The sequence below is a fragment of the Hyperolius riggenbachi genome, chromosome 11 (genome assembly GCF_040937935.1).
Source record: "Hyperolius riggenbachi isolate aHypRig1 chromosome 11, aHypRig1.pri, whole genome shotgun sequence".
NCBI classification, from domain to species: domain Eukaryota; kingdom Metazoa; phylum Chordata; class Amphibia; order Anura; family Hyperoliidae; genus Hyperolius; species Hyperolius riggenbachi.
This window is the reverse complement of record NC_090656.1, coordinates 58,017,825-58,036,067: the sequence shown is the minus strand read 5'-3', so window position 1 is coordinate 58,036,067 and position 18,243 is coordinate 58,017,825. Positions and strand designations below refer to the sequence as shown.

Here is an 18,243-nt window from a genome sequence, read left to right as displayed (position 1 = left end):
AATAATAAGGGTTAGGTGTCAGGGATAGTCATTTGGAAAGGGTTTATGTCCTGGGATGAATAGGAAAGGACGAGGCATGAGGAGTAGTTTTTAGTGGAGGAAAGGTTGGGTGTTGTGGGGGGGGGGGGGGGGGGGAGGGGGTTGGAGGGGGGGTTTGGGGGACAAAAGAAAAAAAGTGTGTGTGGGGGGGGGGGGGGGGGGGGGTTCTGGACAGTCCAACCTGACCCGATTAATACAGGTAGCGCCACACAGTGCACACAACTTTCTGTAGTGAAGTACAGAGGGACGCAGCTCTATTCAAGATAAGTGAATGGAGCAAACCGCTTGATAAGGCAAATGTTCTGAAACTCCTGCCTCCCATATATCTCCAGTGCTGTGCTGTACTTAAAGGGACTCTGTAGTAGTTCACTGCTTCTCTAGAACATATGCAGCCTTACTACTTCAGGGGTTCTACTAAAAGTCACCACAGTCAGCTCAGAATCTCACCACTATGTTCCTACCTACTACCCCCTGGATATTTGCCTGGCCTTAGTATTGGTATAGGAGGCCATGTGATTACATTAACAGGGAGTGTGGGAAGAACAGGAGGTGGACAGAACTAGGGTATGGTCAGGATGGGATGAAGTAAGCAAAAATGTTGGTCGAAACTGGTGTGGTGAAGTGGCATGGTTGGGAGGGGGTGTGGCAAACACAGGAGGAGTTGGACAGCACTGTGGTATGGTCAAGAGGAGTTGTGGTGAGCACAGGAGGAGTTGGGCAGGACTGTGGTATGGTCAGAAGGGGAAGTAGTGAGAACAAGAGATGTTGGTCGAAACTGTGGTAGGGTGATGTGGCAGGAAGGGGGTATGGCAAACACAACAGGAGTTGGAGAGAATTGTGGTATCATGGGGAGGGGGTGGGGTGAGCACAGGAGGAGTTGGGCAGGACTGTGGTATGGTCAGGAGGGATTGTGGCAAACACAAGATGAGTGGACAGGACTGTGGTATGGTTGGGAGGGGGTGTGGCCAGCACAGGAGGAGCTAAACATGGGGTTTTTCAAATGAAAGGTCCAGCTAAAAACCCGAGACTCAAAGGTGTTCAGCAAAGCTTCACTAGTGAGAGCAGCCAATGCTGCCAAGGATCTATAAAATTATACAACTTTACCAAATAGAAACCCGGGCAACACCGCGTCGTCAGCTAGTATATTATGCAACCTTACCACCCAATTCAAATACCGGTAATAGGAAATATGAACTATATGTGCACAGCCAAACATAAAGAACTCTATTTATAACAATAATGTCCCAAAATATGACATGAACAGTATTTTCAAGACCTCTCAACTAAGACAATAGTTTAGGCAACATATGGCATTCTACTGGCCACAAAATGTGGCCATACAGTCCCACCAGTAAGACATGGTCCACAAAAATGTTATTAAAAAAATTAGCACCGCCAGTATAGGCAAACTTGTTTTGATCCACATTATGCACGTTTCTAGATTAATGAATCAGGCCAATGCTGTAATCTCCAATGACAATGGATAAAACAGCGCCAACTAACTTTCACCAGCCCCTAAACACCAGGTAGAATCAGACTGAAAGGCTAAATTACTCTCAAGACGTGATATAGCTTCTTTACCAAGACTGGATTAAGAATGTGATATATTAAGGTCACTTACATTTTTTTTTGTGCAGAAATATAAAACAAAGAAAACAAACACACACACACACAAAAAAAAAAGCAAATATGAATACAAAAGTAGTGGTAAACAAAGACAATATCAATAGTATTAGAGAAAAAGGCCCCAGTCTATGGTCCTGGTTAGTGTGGTCATACTCATACCCCTACAGAGATGTATAAGGGCTCATTCACACTACACAACACATGCAATTTTGTGCATTACGAATGCATGGAATGCGTATCGCACCGCATTATAGCGTGGGTGCTGGTAGCCTGGACACAAATGAACCTGATGAGAAAACACACGCGTTAGGATGCTACCGGCCGAATTAACATTTACAGTACAGTGTGCGTTCTGATGTAACTTGAAAGTGTTTGGACTTTTACCTTACCATGAAAATCGCACACTATATGCCGTGCATCATGACCGACAGCAAAGCATTACGTGTGAATGAGCCCTTAGGAATTATCGCTTTCGGGGGGGGGCTAGTGCTGTCATCAGATGTCTGTGCGATATACAGACTTGTGAATATTCCCAGCCTGGCCTCAGGCAGTAAGGCGGTTATGCAGATTGCTGCTGCGAATGCACATCATCCTTCTTGAAATCGGACAATTTCAGCGCGGGTTGGAAGGTGGAGTGAACTGTGCGGTTCATCAGTGGCTGAAGAGGACGGAAGTTGTCTACCATGTTTTTCTCCTCCTCCCCTACAGCAGTGTAGAGAAGACTACGGAATACAGCCAGCTGCAAAGAGAAAACAAACATTAGCGGGATAGTGCCATTCACGTTTACCTTTTCACCGTTTTCCACTACCGCAATTACTCCCTGGTGTACAGTGCGATTGCAGTGCTTTTGCCATTTGGGCCAGGAGGGAAAAAAAAAAAAAAAAAGTGGGAAAATATTTTGAATATTGCTGAATTGTGGAAAAATTGCATAGTGTTGCGGTTCATATGTGATTTTCCTGGGTTCCTATATGTAGTATAGGAGCTAAATCACACAATAAAATGCAGCAGGATGGCAGGTGCGATCGGGGGGATGCATTACAAGCGTATCGCACTAATGGAATCTGATCACAAAATGCGGATGGTGGAAAAGGGCCCTAAAGTTGCTTGCATACACTCCTACACTAGTCACCTACAGGGATAAGGAGGACGACAGACTACACACAGAGGTATGTGAATCCAGCATGAACACACCTCTGTGCTTACCATAGGCAGCTTTGTCTCAAGTCAGGTGTGCTTTAACCACTTGATGACCCACCCTTTACCCCCCCTTAAGGACCAGCGCTGTTTTGAGTGATCTGTGCTGGGTGGGCTGTGCAGCCCCCAGCACAGATCAGCGTGCAGGCAGAGAGATCAGATTGCCCCCCTTTTTTCCCCCCTATGGGGATGATGTGCAGGGGGGGTCTGATCTCTCCTGCCTGCCTGGGTGTTGCGGGGGGGGGGGCACCTCAAAGCCCCCCTCCGCGGCGAAATCCTCCTCCTCCCTCTCCTACCTGGCCCCCCCGGCGATCGAGGCTGCACCGGACGCTATCCGTCCTGTGCAGCCAGTGACGGGACGTCCCCTGTCACATGGCGGCGATCCCCGGCCGCTGATTGGCCGGGGATCGCCGATCTGCCTTACGGCGCTGCTGCGCAGCAGCGCCGTACAATGTAAACAAAGCGGATTATTTCCGCTTGTGTTTACATTTAGCCTGCGAGCCGCCATCGGCGGCCCGCAGGCTATTCACGGAGCCCCCCGCCGTGATTTGACAGGAAGCAGCCGCTCGCGCGAGCGGCTGCTTCCTAATTAATCAGCCTGCAGCTGGCGACGCAGTACTGTGTCGCTGGTCCTGCAGCTGCCACTTTGCCGACGCACGGTATAAGCGTGCGGTCGGCAAGTGGTTAAGCAAAGTTTTTTCTGTCTCACCTGACTGTGGTCAACCTCAATGGGCCTCTTCATGATGATCCAGGTTACGGATTCGGTCAGTGGCGGTGTAGTTAATGATCCAGAATAAGTCCAGTAATCGTTGCAGGGTGGCAAAAAGCAGGAGGGGTCAAAATAATTAAATTCAGTGAGAGCATCCTAATGTAAAGATAAACAAAGACAAGGAATTATTTACAAAAACGGCTAAGATGGAAGGGGCATTTTCTAGAGGGCTTTACAGAGTATATAGTAATGTCACTGACTGTCCTCAGAAGAGCTCACACTCTAATCCTACCCTACTCACAGTCTAATGTCCTGCCATATTATTATTATGTATTATATAGCACTGACATCTTCTGCAGCACTTTACAGAGTACTGTACATAGTCATGTCAGCGATTGTCCTCAGACATCACAATCTAATCCTACCCTAGTCTAATGTCCTGCCATATTAATATTATGTATTTATATAGAAGGGACGTCTTCTGCAGCAATTTACATAGTATAGTATATAGTCATCTCACTGAGGAGCTCACAATCTAATCCTACCATAGTCATAGTCTAATGTCCTGCCGTATTATTATTATGTATTTATATAGCACTGATATCTTTTGAAGCACTTTACAGAGTACAGAGTCATGTCACTGACTGTTCTCAGAAGAGTTTACAATCTAATACATACCATAGTCATAGTGTAATGCCCTACCATATTGTAATTATGCATTTACATAGCACTGACCCTTTTCTGCAGCACTTTACAAAGCACTTACTAATGTCACTGACTTTCCTCAGAGGAGCTCACAATCTAATCCCTACCATAGTCCTAATCTAGGTTAATGGCCAGGTAACATCTGCATGTTTGAGAAAACCATTTCCTATTGTCTGGCACATGCAGCACCACTGTGGGGTGTGGAACTACTGCCTGTGGATCACAGAGACCAAGGAATATATTTTTTTTCTGAATTTTGACTATACTATTATTGCACCCAGTGGGAATCTTCAGCACGGAGATTCCACACCAGCAGAATTCTCATCCTTTACTTTCTACAACATTCAGACTCCAGTGACAAGACTGCCCCCATCAGGCAGACTGTGGCACCTCACACTGATGGCTGGATACCACAACAGCGAGGCCTGATCACAGCATTTTAATAAAAATACAGGCCAGTAACCCTAAGAGAAAAAAAAAAAAAAAAAAAAAAAAGTACCTCAAAGTGGAAATTATAGTCCAAATTTCCTATGTTTTCTAACAGATGTACTACTACTAGGTAAGGGTCACTTGGATAAAGTTTTGGGGCTACCACAGCTTAGGGCTCTTTCAAAAGTGAAATAAGAGGATTAATCAATATGAAGTCCGAATTAACCAGAAGAATGGAAAAACTGTTTAGCAAAGAGTTCACAATAATCTGTTTATAGGAAGAAGCAGCTGACAGCACGTGTATCAAATAAGGGCGCCTGGAAAAAAGGGCGCGGGATATAGCCGAAATTATAAGTTGTAATGTAAACAGGGCTGACTCCGACTGCACGACTCGACTCCTCTAATTTGCATATTACAATTTTGTTGATTAAAAGTATGTAACATGAAATTTGTCTCTTAACTGCCAACGCTTAGGAATTTTACAAGACAACTGAAGTGAGAAGGATATGTAGACTACTATATTTATTCCCTTTAGACTAAAACTAGTCCTTGGTAAGAGTACTTGTAAAAGGTACAAACCGGAACAAAGAACATCTATCAGGCCCTAGGCAATGTAAGTGTGGGTACATGTAAGAATGATGTGCAGGTACTCTGCAGGGGAATGAGGAGATTCTTCCTCTATTACACATTCTTCAACGCTCAATCTGAACCAGGTTTATGGGTGACAGACAACACCTCTGTGTTCAATGTGCACAGCATTCTCAGAGCATTCTCAGTGGATTCCCTGCAGCTCTGTGGGGAGTGCATATGTAGAGTATAGTACTACTGTGTAACAAAGTAAACCTGAGACAGATGAAATTAAAGTTTTATACATACCTGGGGCTTCCTCCAGCCGCCTTCAGGATAATCAGTCCCTCGTTGTCCTCCTCCACCACCTGCATCTTCTGCTATGAGTCCAGGTACTTGAGCCAGTCAGGCGTAGTGCGCATGCACACACTCCGCCGCCAGGAGCATACTACACCTGTGCAGCACTATTGCGCAGGTGCAGAATGTTCCTGGCTGTGGGAGCGGCATGCGGCCGGACAGCGCTGACTGGCTGAATTACCAGGACTCATAGCAGAAGATCCGGGTGGTGGAGGACAGTGAGGGACTGATTAGCCTGAAGGGGGCTGGAGGAAGCCCCAGGTATGTATAAAACTTTTACTTTTCATCCGTCTCAGTTACCCTTTAATTTGTAGTCACCAAACCAAATTTTAATAACATATCAAATTATTTGATTTCATCAGCAAAGGGAGTGCATACATTTGCATAAATCTGCATCAATGCAGAATTATTTCCATCTCGTTGACCATCTCTATTAGTGACACGGCTACACATCAGGCTTTATTCTTACAGCATAGATGTTATTTCGTATATATAAGAGATTCCTGTGTACACATCATATATACAGTCACAATCAGATATGTATATCTGACTTTAAAAATACGGGGACTGCTTTATTGAAGCAGCACAAGTAACTCATTTTGATTGGTTTATTTCATTTTTGTGGACTAAGCACAGCTATTACTGTATATATACATTATTTTTAATGACTATTATCTGAGAAATAGAACATTTTATCATATTTTCTATTTTAATTACAGTTACAAATTCATTAGGAGTCGGAGTCGGTACATTTTTTCCCGACTCCAGGCACCCAAAATTGCCCGACTCCACGACTCCGACTCCACAGCCCTGAATGTAAAACAATATTTTTCGTTTATAGTTTATAAACGAAAATATAGTGCTAAATAGGTTGAATAAATGGAAATGAAAAGGCAAAATACCGCCTATAACAACAAACTGATTCGGATATGAAACATCAAATAGCGTCTATTACAAAAAACGATATTTACACTTGTATTAAGCATAGGAATAGAATGGTAGATTTTACAGGTATTTTACTGCAATTATACCCAACTGTAGGCTCTCCCAATCCCTAACCCCTAGACCTCCCCCCCTTTGTGTAAATATACATAATTTAATAAATATTTTATATATTACAAATATTGTACTATAACTATACCCATCCTACTCTCACACAGAACCCTCCCTGTACCTATTCCTAACCCCTAGACCCCCCTGGTGGTGCCTAACCCTAACCACCCCCCTGGTGGTGCCTAACCCTAACCACCCCCTGGTGGTGCCTAACCCTAACCACCCCCCTGGTGGTCCCTGACCCTAACCACCCCCCTGGTGGTCCCTGACCCTAACCACCCCCCTGGTGGTCCCTGACCCTAACCACCCCCCTGGTGGTCCCTGACCCTAACCACCCCCCTGGTGGTCCCTGACCCTAACCACCCCCCTGGTGGTCCCTAACCCTAACCACCCTCCTGGTGGTCCCTAACCCTAACAATCCCCCTGGTCGTGCCTAAACCCTAACCATCCCCCTGGTCGTGCCTAAACCCTAACCATCCCCCTGGTCGTGCCTAAACCTAACCATCCCCACTGCACAAACACAATATAAATAAAAGCGAAATTTAAAAAACGGAAAAATAAGTAAAAGCTCCTATAAGCAAAATTTCAAAACGAAAAAAATAAGTAAACCACAAAGTTAAAACGAACTTGTAAACGATATTTTTAATAAACCTTATTCTGTAAACGAAAAAAACTTTTGTTAACACGATACCTGCAACCGCTATTTCTCAGGCACCCTTTTTTCCTGTCGGGCGCCCAATAGCCGATATTTTGCATTGCAGTCTATGGCGGCGCCCTTTTTGTTCATTAGCCATATGCGCCCTTTTTTTTTACTGGTCCCGCTGACAGCTTCAAAGAACAAGTGTGGATACAAATACACATTCTTGGTGGTAGACTCAAGAAGTTTTGAATCAGGATGATACCATTTATTGGCTAACTTAGAGATGGATAAACAGTGAGCTTTCGACTTATAAAAAGCGTTCGTCTGACTGGTTCCTAACCAAAACTGAAAAACACAGCTTGGTAGGCCCTCTTGTGGCCAAATCTGAATGATACAGCTACAAAAACCATCACATAAATATGTCGATTTACCTTATATCTGACAGATGGCAAAATATCCACCAGTTTCTGTAATTTTTCATGGTGTCGGCCGACCTGGAGAAACAAAGCATAACTTCACGTAAGAGGAGGGGGACATAGGGGAAGACTCATTACCTGTAACACAGGCAAACCGTGCGAGTAAACTGCTGTTACATGTGACTTCCTGACATCTCCATGCACGCTACGTGCGCTAGTGGCAGCATAGAATAGGTTACCTAGCAATGGCCGGCGGTATTGAGGTATGGCTATGCAGTAGCAGCCGCAGATGTTAGCAAGTCACGCTGATTTATTAGCTCAAGTAAAAGCAGTGTACGTGTGCTGTTTGCCTGCATTACAGGTAATGAATCAACCTCATAGTGTGGTCACAGTGGAAGGTAGTGTGTCGCCAACCGTGGACATCAGCACACCGAATATGTCACTTTCAATAAGGGCCAAGGAGGCGTGTCTTCAATGCACTGCTCCTATAGAAGGAGTAGAGTGTTGTACCGGGTTAGCCATCAGTAAAAGCAAGAAGATTTGAATCGGGATGATACCATTTATTGGCTAAGATAACTAAAAAGTAAGCATTCAGCTTCATAGCCGAAAGCTTAGTTAGTTAGTCAATAAATAGTAACTTCTTGCTCCTATATCAGGGTACCCGCTGTGTGATGCAAATATTTTGTAACGCATCGGACATAGTATATAAGGAGCCTAAAGGTGACCATAGACCGGACAATTATGGGCGGATTCGACAGGAACAAATTTATCTCTAATCGGAGATAAATATGTGTCTCTTGGTTGAAGCTGCCCATATACTACAGGCTGATTTCTGTCCGATTTCAGCATAACATTTTCAGAGAATTGGCTGAGCCTGCCGCGTCTGCCCCGCTGCAGCCCCTTAATCTATAAATGTGCCTCCCCACTGTGTGCATTTATACATTACCTGCCTGGTAGCAGCCTCCGCCTGGTGACAGTCCATCTTGTCGAGCAGCCACATACACGCTATCGGCGCATAGCTTCTGACATCAGACGCTATGCGCCGCTAGCGTGTATGCGGCTGCCCGGCAAGATGGACTTTCACCGTGTGGCGGCTGACTCCAGACAGGTAATGTATAAACGCACACACTGGGCGCATTTATACATTGCGGCGGCAACGGCGAGGGTTTCGTTGTTTCGTTGCTCGTTCCAAAATTGGCCGCCGTACCACCGCACACCCGACCAAACAACTGCGGTCCGACATCTTGCGTGATCGACAATGTGACCAACTTCCGTCCCGAAATTGGTCACTTTGTCAGTCAGGCAAGCACTTGGTGGCACTGATTTTTGATCGGCCGTCAAGTCGTCTGATGTATGGCCACCTTAATACTGCTTTAATGAAGATATGATGGCCATTACCTTCAAAAACACTCCAATAACTGCCAATCCATTATCTTCCATGATGGCCTCCTCGAAGGTTCGGTACTTGGTACAGTTCCAGTGGACGAGGTGCAGCTGAAAAATTGCCAAGATTAGATATACAGAATTAATTTGAGATTTCTGAGAATGAAGTTGGACAAAGTGCTGTTATAACAAATGTAGAGGTAGACTGACCTCTGCCGGGAAAACCTTGCTGTCCACTGTGTGTTCAGCGCCCCAATCATTGTTCACCCCCCAGTGGAAGTGGAACTGTTTTAATCTGTAAGGGTTCTCCAGAGGGCCTCCGAATACCACTAAAAAAAGAATATCAGAGTAACTCAAAGCATCCAAAGCCATACGTCAGCCCTCCTCCACCCCCAACATTTAAAACTACAGTATTGTTTTCTTAAAGTACGTCTGAAGTGAGAGGGATATGGAGGCTGCGATAATTATTTCTCTTTAAACAATGCAGATTGCCTGGCAGTCCTGCCTCTCCTCTGGCTCTAATTCTTTTAGCCATAGACCCTGAACAGGTGTTCTGACTGAAGTCTTGGTCCAATGGTCTTATCAGAGTACACATGCATACTAAAAACACTAAATAACTTGCAAAGGCTAATGAGTGCATAAGAGAGAGCTTAAAGAGGAACTCCAGTGAACATTTTTACTGTTGGCAGGTGATGTAGCTGCTGCATGGTTTATTGGCAGTTGGAAGCAGGTGTAAACAGCTATTTCCCACAATGCAGCAAGCTTCCCAGACCAGAAACTGCCAATAGCACGTACTTTTCTTGTTTCTTGTGGGAGGGGTTTCACCACAATATCAGTCATACAGCGCCCCCTGATGCTCTGTTTGTGAAAAGGAATATATTTCTCATGTAAAAGGGGGTCTCAGCTACTGATTGGGATAAAGTTCAATTCTTGGTCAGAGTTTCTCTTTAAAATAAAGAATAAAAGAAAACAATCAGAAATAACCAAAGGGTCAGACAACTAGGTTAAAAGGACACCCGAGGTGAAAATAAACGAATTAAACAAACAATTGTATCTATCCTCCTTCGCCTAAAAGTTACTTTTTAAGATATTACACAGTTTTATTGGATATTTAAATCTACTTTTTAAGGTTTTACTGTTATATTGTTTGTGCGGATCCTTTATCTCTTTCCTGCTCTCAGAAGCCATTTTCTGCTACAAAAGTGTTTTATAGTTGGAATTTCTTATCAGTGAGGGTCAAGCTGTAGTCTTAAGGTGCATACACACGCACTACCGCCGGCAACGACGGGTCCGCCGGACTCTCCCGCTGGGCGGACGTTCAGGCGACAATAGTGCGTGTGTACGCGCTGTCAGCGGACTGATAAGGCTGTTTCTGAACGATCCGCTGAGCGGATCGTTCAGAAACAGCCTTATCAGTCTGCAGACAGCGAGTAGACACGCGCATACTGTCGGCCAAAGACCGCCCAGCGGGGAGGGTCCGGCGGACCCGTCGTTTCCTTTTGTAGTGCGTGTGTATGCACCTTTACCCAGTCCTGACTCAGTCAGGAACTGCCACTTACATACCTGATGTTTAACTCTTACAGGCAGAGAAAGAAAAAAAGGGAACACAGCATAGTTATTTGTGTGCTAGGCAATGTACATACATGTCTATCTCATGTCACATGTCACCTCGGGTATCTTTTAATCAAATAGCCTTCAAAAGAACGTGTTGTGCATAATAAAAAAGTGAGGAGAGACCCACAGCAGTGATATAAATCAGAAATTACTCAAACCCCCATAGCCAACAAGCATCTGAAAGAACATATGATCATGAGGGCTTATGACTACATGATTGAAGCCATGACAAAATATGATATTCCACCCATGGACTCTCTGACTGAAGTGTGACTGGATTTGCTGCATACTTGTTTCAGGTGTGTGATTCAGAAACTACTGTAGCCAGAGAAAATCAGAAGGACTGCCAGGCAACTGGTATGGTTTAGAAGGAAATAAATATGGCAGCCTCTATATCCTTCTCACTTAGCACTTTCTTCTGTTTGGAAAACAATATCAAACAAACTAGCAGGTGGCACACAGTACAAGGTAGACAGCAGGTGAAGCAGAGCACACATGTACATATTGCAGTTGTGTATAGAGCGGTTTGCCTGGAGAAGTCCACGCGGCACACCGATAGCATTTGTTTATCAGCATAAATGGTGTCAAGAGGAGAGACTCAGCCAGCAGATTACACAACAGCCAGCACAGATTACATACTGGTGATATGAAGCGCATTGACACCGCCCGCTGTAGGAAGAGTCTTATCAGAGGTAAAAGATTAGCAGCCATGTCACTGAGTTTGTTCATTCACTACAGGGAACTGATTATACAAAGAATGCAGTGGAGTTATGCTAGGTACACACCATACAATTTGGTGTTAGATAGATGTTTCGATAGATAATTTCCGTCATGTCCAATATTATTTTTGATCGTTTTTCTGGTCGATTTCTCATAGAAAGGAATGTAAATAGATAAGATAAGAGAAACGAGCAGGAAATCGATTTGAAAATCGATCAAACGGAAAATCGACTGAAAAACCGCATCGTGTGTACCTAGCATTATGCCTGGTACACGCCATGCAATTTCTCATCAGATGGGCAGGTTGAATCAATTATTTCCGACAGGTCCAATCAATCTGATTTCCGATCACTTCTATACAAAATCGATCAGAAAAAAAACGTTGGACATCATATCAGACCTGTTAAAAATAATCCATTCGATACGTCTTATCTGACGGAAAATTGTATGGTGTGGCATTAGGGCCAGTTTCCACTAGGGCAGAATGCGGCCCGAATCTTCACTGAATCAGCAGTGTTTCCCGCTGGCGAGTCAGGCAGGGAAAAGCTGCCTATGCTTTCAGTTGTTGGCTATCCAAATCGCACTGTGTTGCCATACGGGACAGATTTCTGTAGCACACACCCGAATCTCGCTCTGGATGCAAGCTTGCATCACTTCAAGTACCGGCGTGCATCTTTGGAAACTTGCCCTTAAAGTAAATCTGAAGCCTTAATAAACAGAAAAAACAGATACATACCCAAGGAGAGGGAAGGCTCTGGGTCCTGTAGAGCCTTCCCGTTCCTCTACTCATCCTCTTGATACGCCACAGGCTCCTCTATTCAAATCTCCCGCTGCGGGAGCCCGGAAAATGGGCGGCTCCTCACTGCGCAAACGTGAAGCCCACCCATAGCTGAAGAGAGCAGTCTCCGACCAATGGTCGGAGATTGCTAGTGTGGGAGCCAGCGCAGGAATGGCGGGACGTGGAGAAGAGCAGGGAGGCTCTATAAGACCCAGAACCTTCCCTCTCCTTAGGTGAGCGAGTATCTGTTGTCATTTAGGCTTCAGACACCCTTTAAAGAGAACCTGAACTGAAAATAAAAAGTCAAAATAACCATGCGCAGGTCATACCTCCTGTGTAGTCTACTCCTCAATCTCTTTCTCCTCTCCTGTGTCCCATTTGTCCACTGTGATCAATGGAATTCTCAGTCCTCCATTTTTAAAATGGCCATTACCCCATATCAGCTTCCTGGTCAGCATACTGTTAAACTGTAAAATCACAGACTTGAGCCATAGGGAAACATGGACATTACCTTGCACATTCAGCTGTAACTGACAGCTGCTGATATATAACTGACAGCAACTGGTATATTTCAGTTCTGACAAAACATTGTCAGAACTGGAAGGGATCACTGTAAGAAGAAAATGGTGAGCTTCTGAGAGGAACTGACAGTGAGGTAAGTATGGAATATGCATTTGCAGCTACATCATGTGTTTATTTTAAATAAAGGTTACTCGCTTCAGGTTCCCTTTAAGGTATATGCACAGCTGCCCATTGTTTTCTACGGCTTCTTTACAAAGTATAAAAGACTCATCCAAAAATAGTCAGGATGACGATCTCACTGAGGAGCAAACGGCACCTGTTTTCATTAGTTTAAACTGTACAATCCATATGATTCTGAATCAGATCACAAAACACAGGGTAATGGAAAAGGACCTCCAGTGGGTTAATGGTGAAAAGAAGGCCCAGTATGCTCAAGTATAAAGGTAGCCATACACTGGTCGATTTGCCATTAGACCGACCAACTGACAGATCCCTATCTGATCGAATCTGATCAGAGAGGGATCGTATGGCTGCCTTTACTGCAAACAGATTGTGAATCGATTTCAGCCTGAAACCGATCACAATCTGTTGAGCTGCTCCTGCCGCCTGTCCCCCCATCCCCCCCCCCAACCCCTGTATACATTACCTGAAGCTGGCTCCGGGTCCTCTTCTCCGCGCTGCACGCATCCTAGCATCCTGGACCAGGAAGTTCAAATAGAGCGCCCTCGATATGAACTTCCTGGTCTGTGGAGTGACATAGGAAGTTAATGTACGCTGGGATGGAAGCAGGAACAGAGCGGTTCAGCGCGGAGAAGATGCCCGGGAGCCAGCGTCAGGTAATGTATACCTGTATCGGATCGGCCGCCGCTAGCGACGCGCTCCCTACCCGCGGGCGATCGACAGTAATTTCCCGCACGGCGCGATCGACGGACCGATCCGATTTCGGGAGGAAATCGGATCGGCGGGTGCGTTTAGCGCGAACGATTGGCAGCAGATTTGATCCCAGTGATCGAATCTGCTGTTGAAACGGCGGCAAATCGGCCCAGTGTACGGCCAGCTTAAGTCTCACCTGGAATATAGAGTTACAGATTACCCAGCAAGCTCATGGTGAACCAGACCTCCTAGGAGTGTGTAAGGGGATAAAAGAGACCAAGAAGCCCTCTAAGAGCTGGTCCATACTAGGTCCGGAAACGTATCTGTGGCTGCGTTTTTCAAACCTGATGAAAAACGGAGTCCCGGATACTAATGTTGAAAATAGCAGCCAGCCTCACCCAAGTAAAAAACGGATCCGTCTGCGTTTGCGGGGATCCGTTTTCAAAACCTGAACGGCAGGTCCGGATCTGCTGCATTTTCACGCAACGGATCAGGACCACGGATACACGCAGGGGGTAGTGAAAGCAATGAGAAAACGCAGCTCCACTGGCAAAAAACGGATGTTAAAACGGATAGCCTGAGCTTTATGATTGGCCCAAAAAAATCCTCCCACTCCTTCCTAATGATGGAGACGTTTTCTGTCAGGGAAAAACCTGAACGGAAACTGATGCAAAACTGATGCACTTTCATCAGTTTGCAGTACGGTGGGTACTTCCCCTGATCCGGACTGCAGGGTCCGTCCTGCAACTGTGTCTAGTGTGGACCTAGCCTTACTAAAATGCTATGCAAAACAGAAGTCTCCCTTCTTAATACAGAAGGGGTTTGTGATTATTCAGGTTGGATTGAGTACAGATCCGTCTCAAAAAATTAGCATATTGTGATAAAGTTCATTATTTTCTGTAATATACTGATAAACATTAGACTTTCATATATTTTAGATTCATTACACACAACTGAAGTAGTTCAAGCCTTTTATTGTTTTAACCACTTAAGCTCTCAGTCGTTTTCACTTTATGCATCCGAGCAATGTTCACCTCCCATTCATTAGCCTATAACTTTATCACTACTTATCACAATGAACTGATCTATATCTTGTTTTTTCCGCCACCAATTAGGCTTTCTTTGGGGGGTACATTTTGCTAAGAGCTACCTTACTGTAAATGCATTTTAACAGTAAGAATAAGAAAAAAAAATGAAAAAATTCATTATTTGACAGATTTCGGCCATTATAGTTTTAAAATAATACATGCCTCCATAATTAAAACCCACGTATTGTAATTGCCCATTTGTCACGGTTATTTCACCGTTTAAATTATGTCCCTATCACAATGTATCGCGACAATATTTTATTTGGATATAAAAAAGAGCATTTTTTCCGTTTTGCATCCATCACTATTTACAAGCTTATAAAAAAAAAAATAAAAAAAAAAATAGAGAGAAATATTTCATCTTTACATAGATATTTAAAAAGTTTAGACCCTTAGGTAAATATTTATGTGTTTGTTTTTTTTTAATAGTATTTTTTTTTTTTTTATTAAACATTTTATGTGGGCATTTTTGGGAGGGGGGCATATAAAAGTGTTTTATTTGGGGAAATATTTGTGTATTGTAATGTTTTTTTACTTTTACTTGTAGTTTTACTTTTTGGCCACAAGATGGCAATCTTGAGTTTGTTTACATGACGTCACTCTAAGCGTACAATGTACACTTAGAGGGACATAGCTTCAGAAAAAGCGTAGCTTCCAAGAGAAGCTGTCGCTTTTTCAGCGGGGGAGAGGAATCAGTGATCGGGCTCCATAGCCCGATACATTGATTCCTGAGCTACCGAATCCGCGGCCAGGAGTGCGCGTGCACGATCGGCCGCGGGAGCGCGCATGTCCTCCTTGACGTTTTTTATACATCAAGGAGGACAAAGTGGTTAATATTGATGATTTTGGTATACAGCTCATGAAAACCCAAAATTCCTATCTCAAAAAATTAGCATATTTCATCCGTCCAATAAAAGAAAAGTGTTTTTAAAACAAATGTTTTTAAAACAAAAAAAAGTCAACCTTCAAATAAATTATGTTCAGTTATGCACTCAATACTTGGTCGGGAATCCTTTTGCAGAAATGACGGCTTCAATGCGGAGTGGCATGGAGGCAATCAGCCTATGGCACTGCTCAGGTGTTATGGAGGCCCAGGATGCTTCGATAGCGGCCTTAAGCTCATCCAGAGTGTTAGGTCTTGCGTCTCTCAACCTTCCCTTCACAATATCTCACAGATTCTCTATGGGGTTCAGGTCAGGAGAGTTGGCAGGCTAATTGAGCACATTAATAGTGAGCAGGTGCCAGGTCCTGCTGAAAAATGAAATCTTCATCTCCATAAAACTTTTCAGCAGATGGAAGCATGAAGTGCTCCAAAATCTCCTGATAGCTAGCTGCCCTTGATAAAACACAGTAGACCAACACCAGCAGCTGACATGGCACCCCAGACCATCACTGACCGTGGGTACTTGACACTGGACTTCAGGCATTTTGGCATTTCCCTCTCCCCAGTCTTCCTCCAGACTCTGGCACCTTGATTTCCGAATGACATGCAAAAGTTGCTTTTATCCGAAAGTACTTTGGACCACTGAGCAACAGTCCAGTGCTGCTTCTCTGTAGCCCAGGTCAGGCGCTTCTGCCGCTGTTTCTGGTTCAAAAGTGGCTTGACCTGGGGAATGCGGCTCCTGTAGCCCATTTCCTGCACACGCCTCTGGATGTTTCTACTCCAGACTCAGTCCACTGCTTCTGCAGGTCCCCCAAGGTCTGGAATCGGTCCTTCTCCACAATCTTCCTCAGGGTCCGGTCACCTCTTCTCGTTGTGCAGCGTTTTCTGCCACATTTTTCCTTCCCACAGACTTCCTACTGAGGTGCCTTGATACAGCACTCTGGGAACAGCCTATTCATTCAGAAATTTCTTTCTGTGTCTTACCCTCTTGCTTGAGGGTGTCAATGATGGCCTTCTGGACAGCAGTCAGGTCGGCAGTCTTACACATGATTGCAGTTTTGAGTAATGAACCAGGCTGGGAGTTTTTAAAAGCCTCAGGAATCTTTTGGAGGTGTTTAGAGTTAATTTGTTGATTCAGATGATTAGGTTAATAGCTCGTTTAGAGAACCTTTTCATGATATGCTAATTTTTTGAGATTTGGGTTTTCATAAGCTGTATGCCAAAATCATCAATATTAAAACAATAAAGGCTTGAACTACTTCAGTTGTGTGTAATAAATCTAAAATATATGAAAGTCTAATGTTTATCAGTAAATTACAGAAAATAATGAACTTTATCACAATATGCTATTTTTTTTTTGAGAAGGACCTGTATATGAGGTCTCCCACAATGCAGCACTGCTGAATATGCAAATCCTACCTTTGTTGTCCCTCAAAGCTAAATACACCTTCAGAACTGCTGGAATGCAATGATGATGTGTCAGCTTCTTAATTGTAGAATTGTATTATTGTGGCGCTGTACAATTAGCAAGCTGAGTTATCATTGCATTCCAGGTGTGTTTAGTTTTTCAGGGACAACAAAAAAAAGAGGATATGCATATTCAGCAGTGATGCATTAAGGGACGCCTCAGCGCTCACTCCAACCTGAATAAATCTCAAATACCTTCTGTTTTAAAGAAAACCTGTAATGAGAAAAACCTCCCCAGGGGGGTACTCACCTAGGGTGGGAGAAGCCTCTGGATCCTATTGAGGATTCCTCCGTCCTCTTTGGTACCATGGCGGCGGAGATAAAGCTCCCCGAACATCAGGGATGTAAATATTTACCTTCCCGGCTCCAGCGCAGAATCAGCTCTCCGCCTCGGAGATAGGTGGAAATAACCGATCGTTGTCAGGCCGCTTTACTGCGCAGGCGCAAGTCTCCTGTGCCTGCGCAGTACAGCGGACCCGACAGAGATCGGCTATTTTCGCCTATCTCCGTGCGGAGAGCCGAAACAACTGGAGCCAGGAAAGGTAAATAAAACAGCGCTTATCAGGCTTTTCGAAGGAGGATTGCGGGTCGCTTCGGGGGAGCCAGCGCTGGATTGCCTGCAGCTACAGGGGAGTGGGAAGCCTCATTGGGACCCTCAGGGGAACTTTTTTTTTTGTTACAGGTTCTCCTTAAGAAGGCAAACTTCTGTTCTGGAATATAGGCTGACCTTATTCAACAAAGAAGCATATTGGAGTTGCTGGGAGACCAAGCACGATCTCTGGCCCTCCTGCAGTACTATGCCCATCCTACACGGTAGCTGCTAGACGATAGAGGGATGTACTGTATCTGCTCCTAAGCATACATGCAGATGGGAGAACGGAGCTGCTACCCAAATACACAGCTGAAAGAAAACCTGAAGCGGAAAAAAAAAATAAAAAAAATTATGAGCTAATGAATTGTAAAAAAATGTTTTTCTGCAGTAAAATCTTATCTCAAGCAGTCTCTCACTGTTTGTCTGTTTAAGGGCTGGTGCACACCGAGCGGCTTTTTTAGCGTTTCTGCAGCCGCTTGCGGCTGCGGATCCGCTTGGTCAATGTATCTCAATGGGGTGGTTCACACCAGAGCAGGAGGCGTTTTGCAGAAACGAAAAATGCCGGGGTGAGGCATTTTTTGGATTGCG

At 44.5% G+C, this 18,243-nt stretch overlaps 1 protein-coding gene across 3 annotated transcripts in view; it reads right to left on the bottom strand.

Annotated features, from left to right (window-relative positions):
- Positions 1 to 886: 886 nt before the first annotated feature.
- CA5A (carbonic anhydrase 5A) overlaps positions 887 to 18,243 on the bottom strand; it is a 91,314-nt gene continuing 73,957 nt past the window's right edge. For all 3 annotated transcript variants that reach the window (XM_068260654.1, XM_068260653.1, XM_068260655.1), the window contains exons 3-7: positions 9,329 to 9,447; positions 9,134 to 9,229; positions 7,751 to 7,813; positions 3,569 to 3,724; positions 887 to 2,404 (exon numbers count right to left, since the gene is read on the bottom strand). In XM_068260654.1, the coding sequence (XP_068116755.1) occupies positions 2,225 to 2,404; positions 3,569 to 3,724; positions 7,751 to 7,813; positions 9,134 to 9,229; positions 9,329 to 9,447 (614 nt within the window). In that variant the 3' untranslated portion in view covers positions 887 to 2,224. The remainder of the gene's footprint in view (positions 2,405 to 3,568; positions 3,725 to 7,750; positions 7,814 to 9,133; positions 9,230 to 9,328; positions 9,448 to 18,243) is intronic.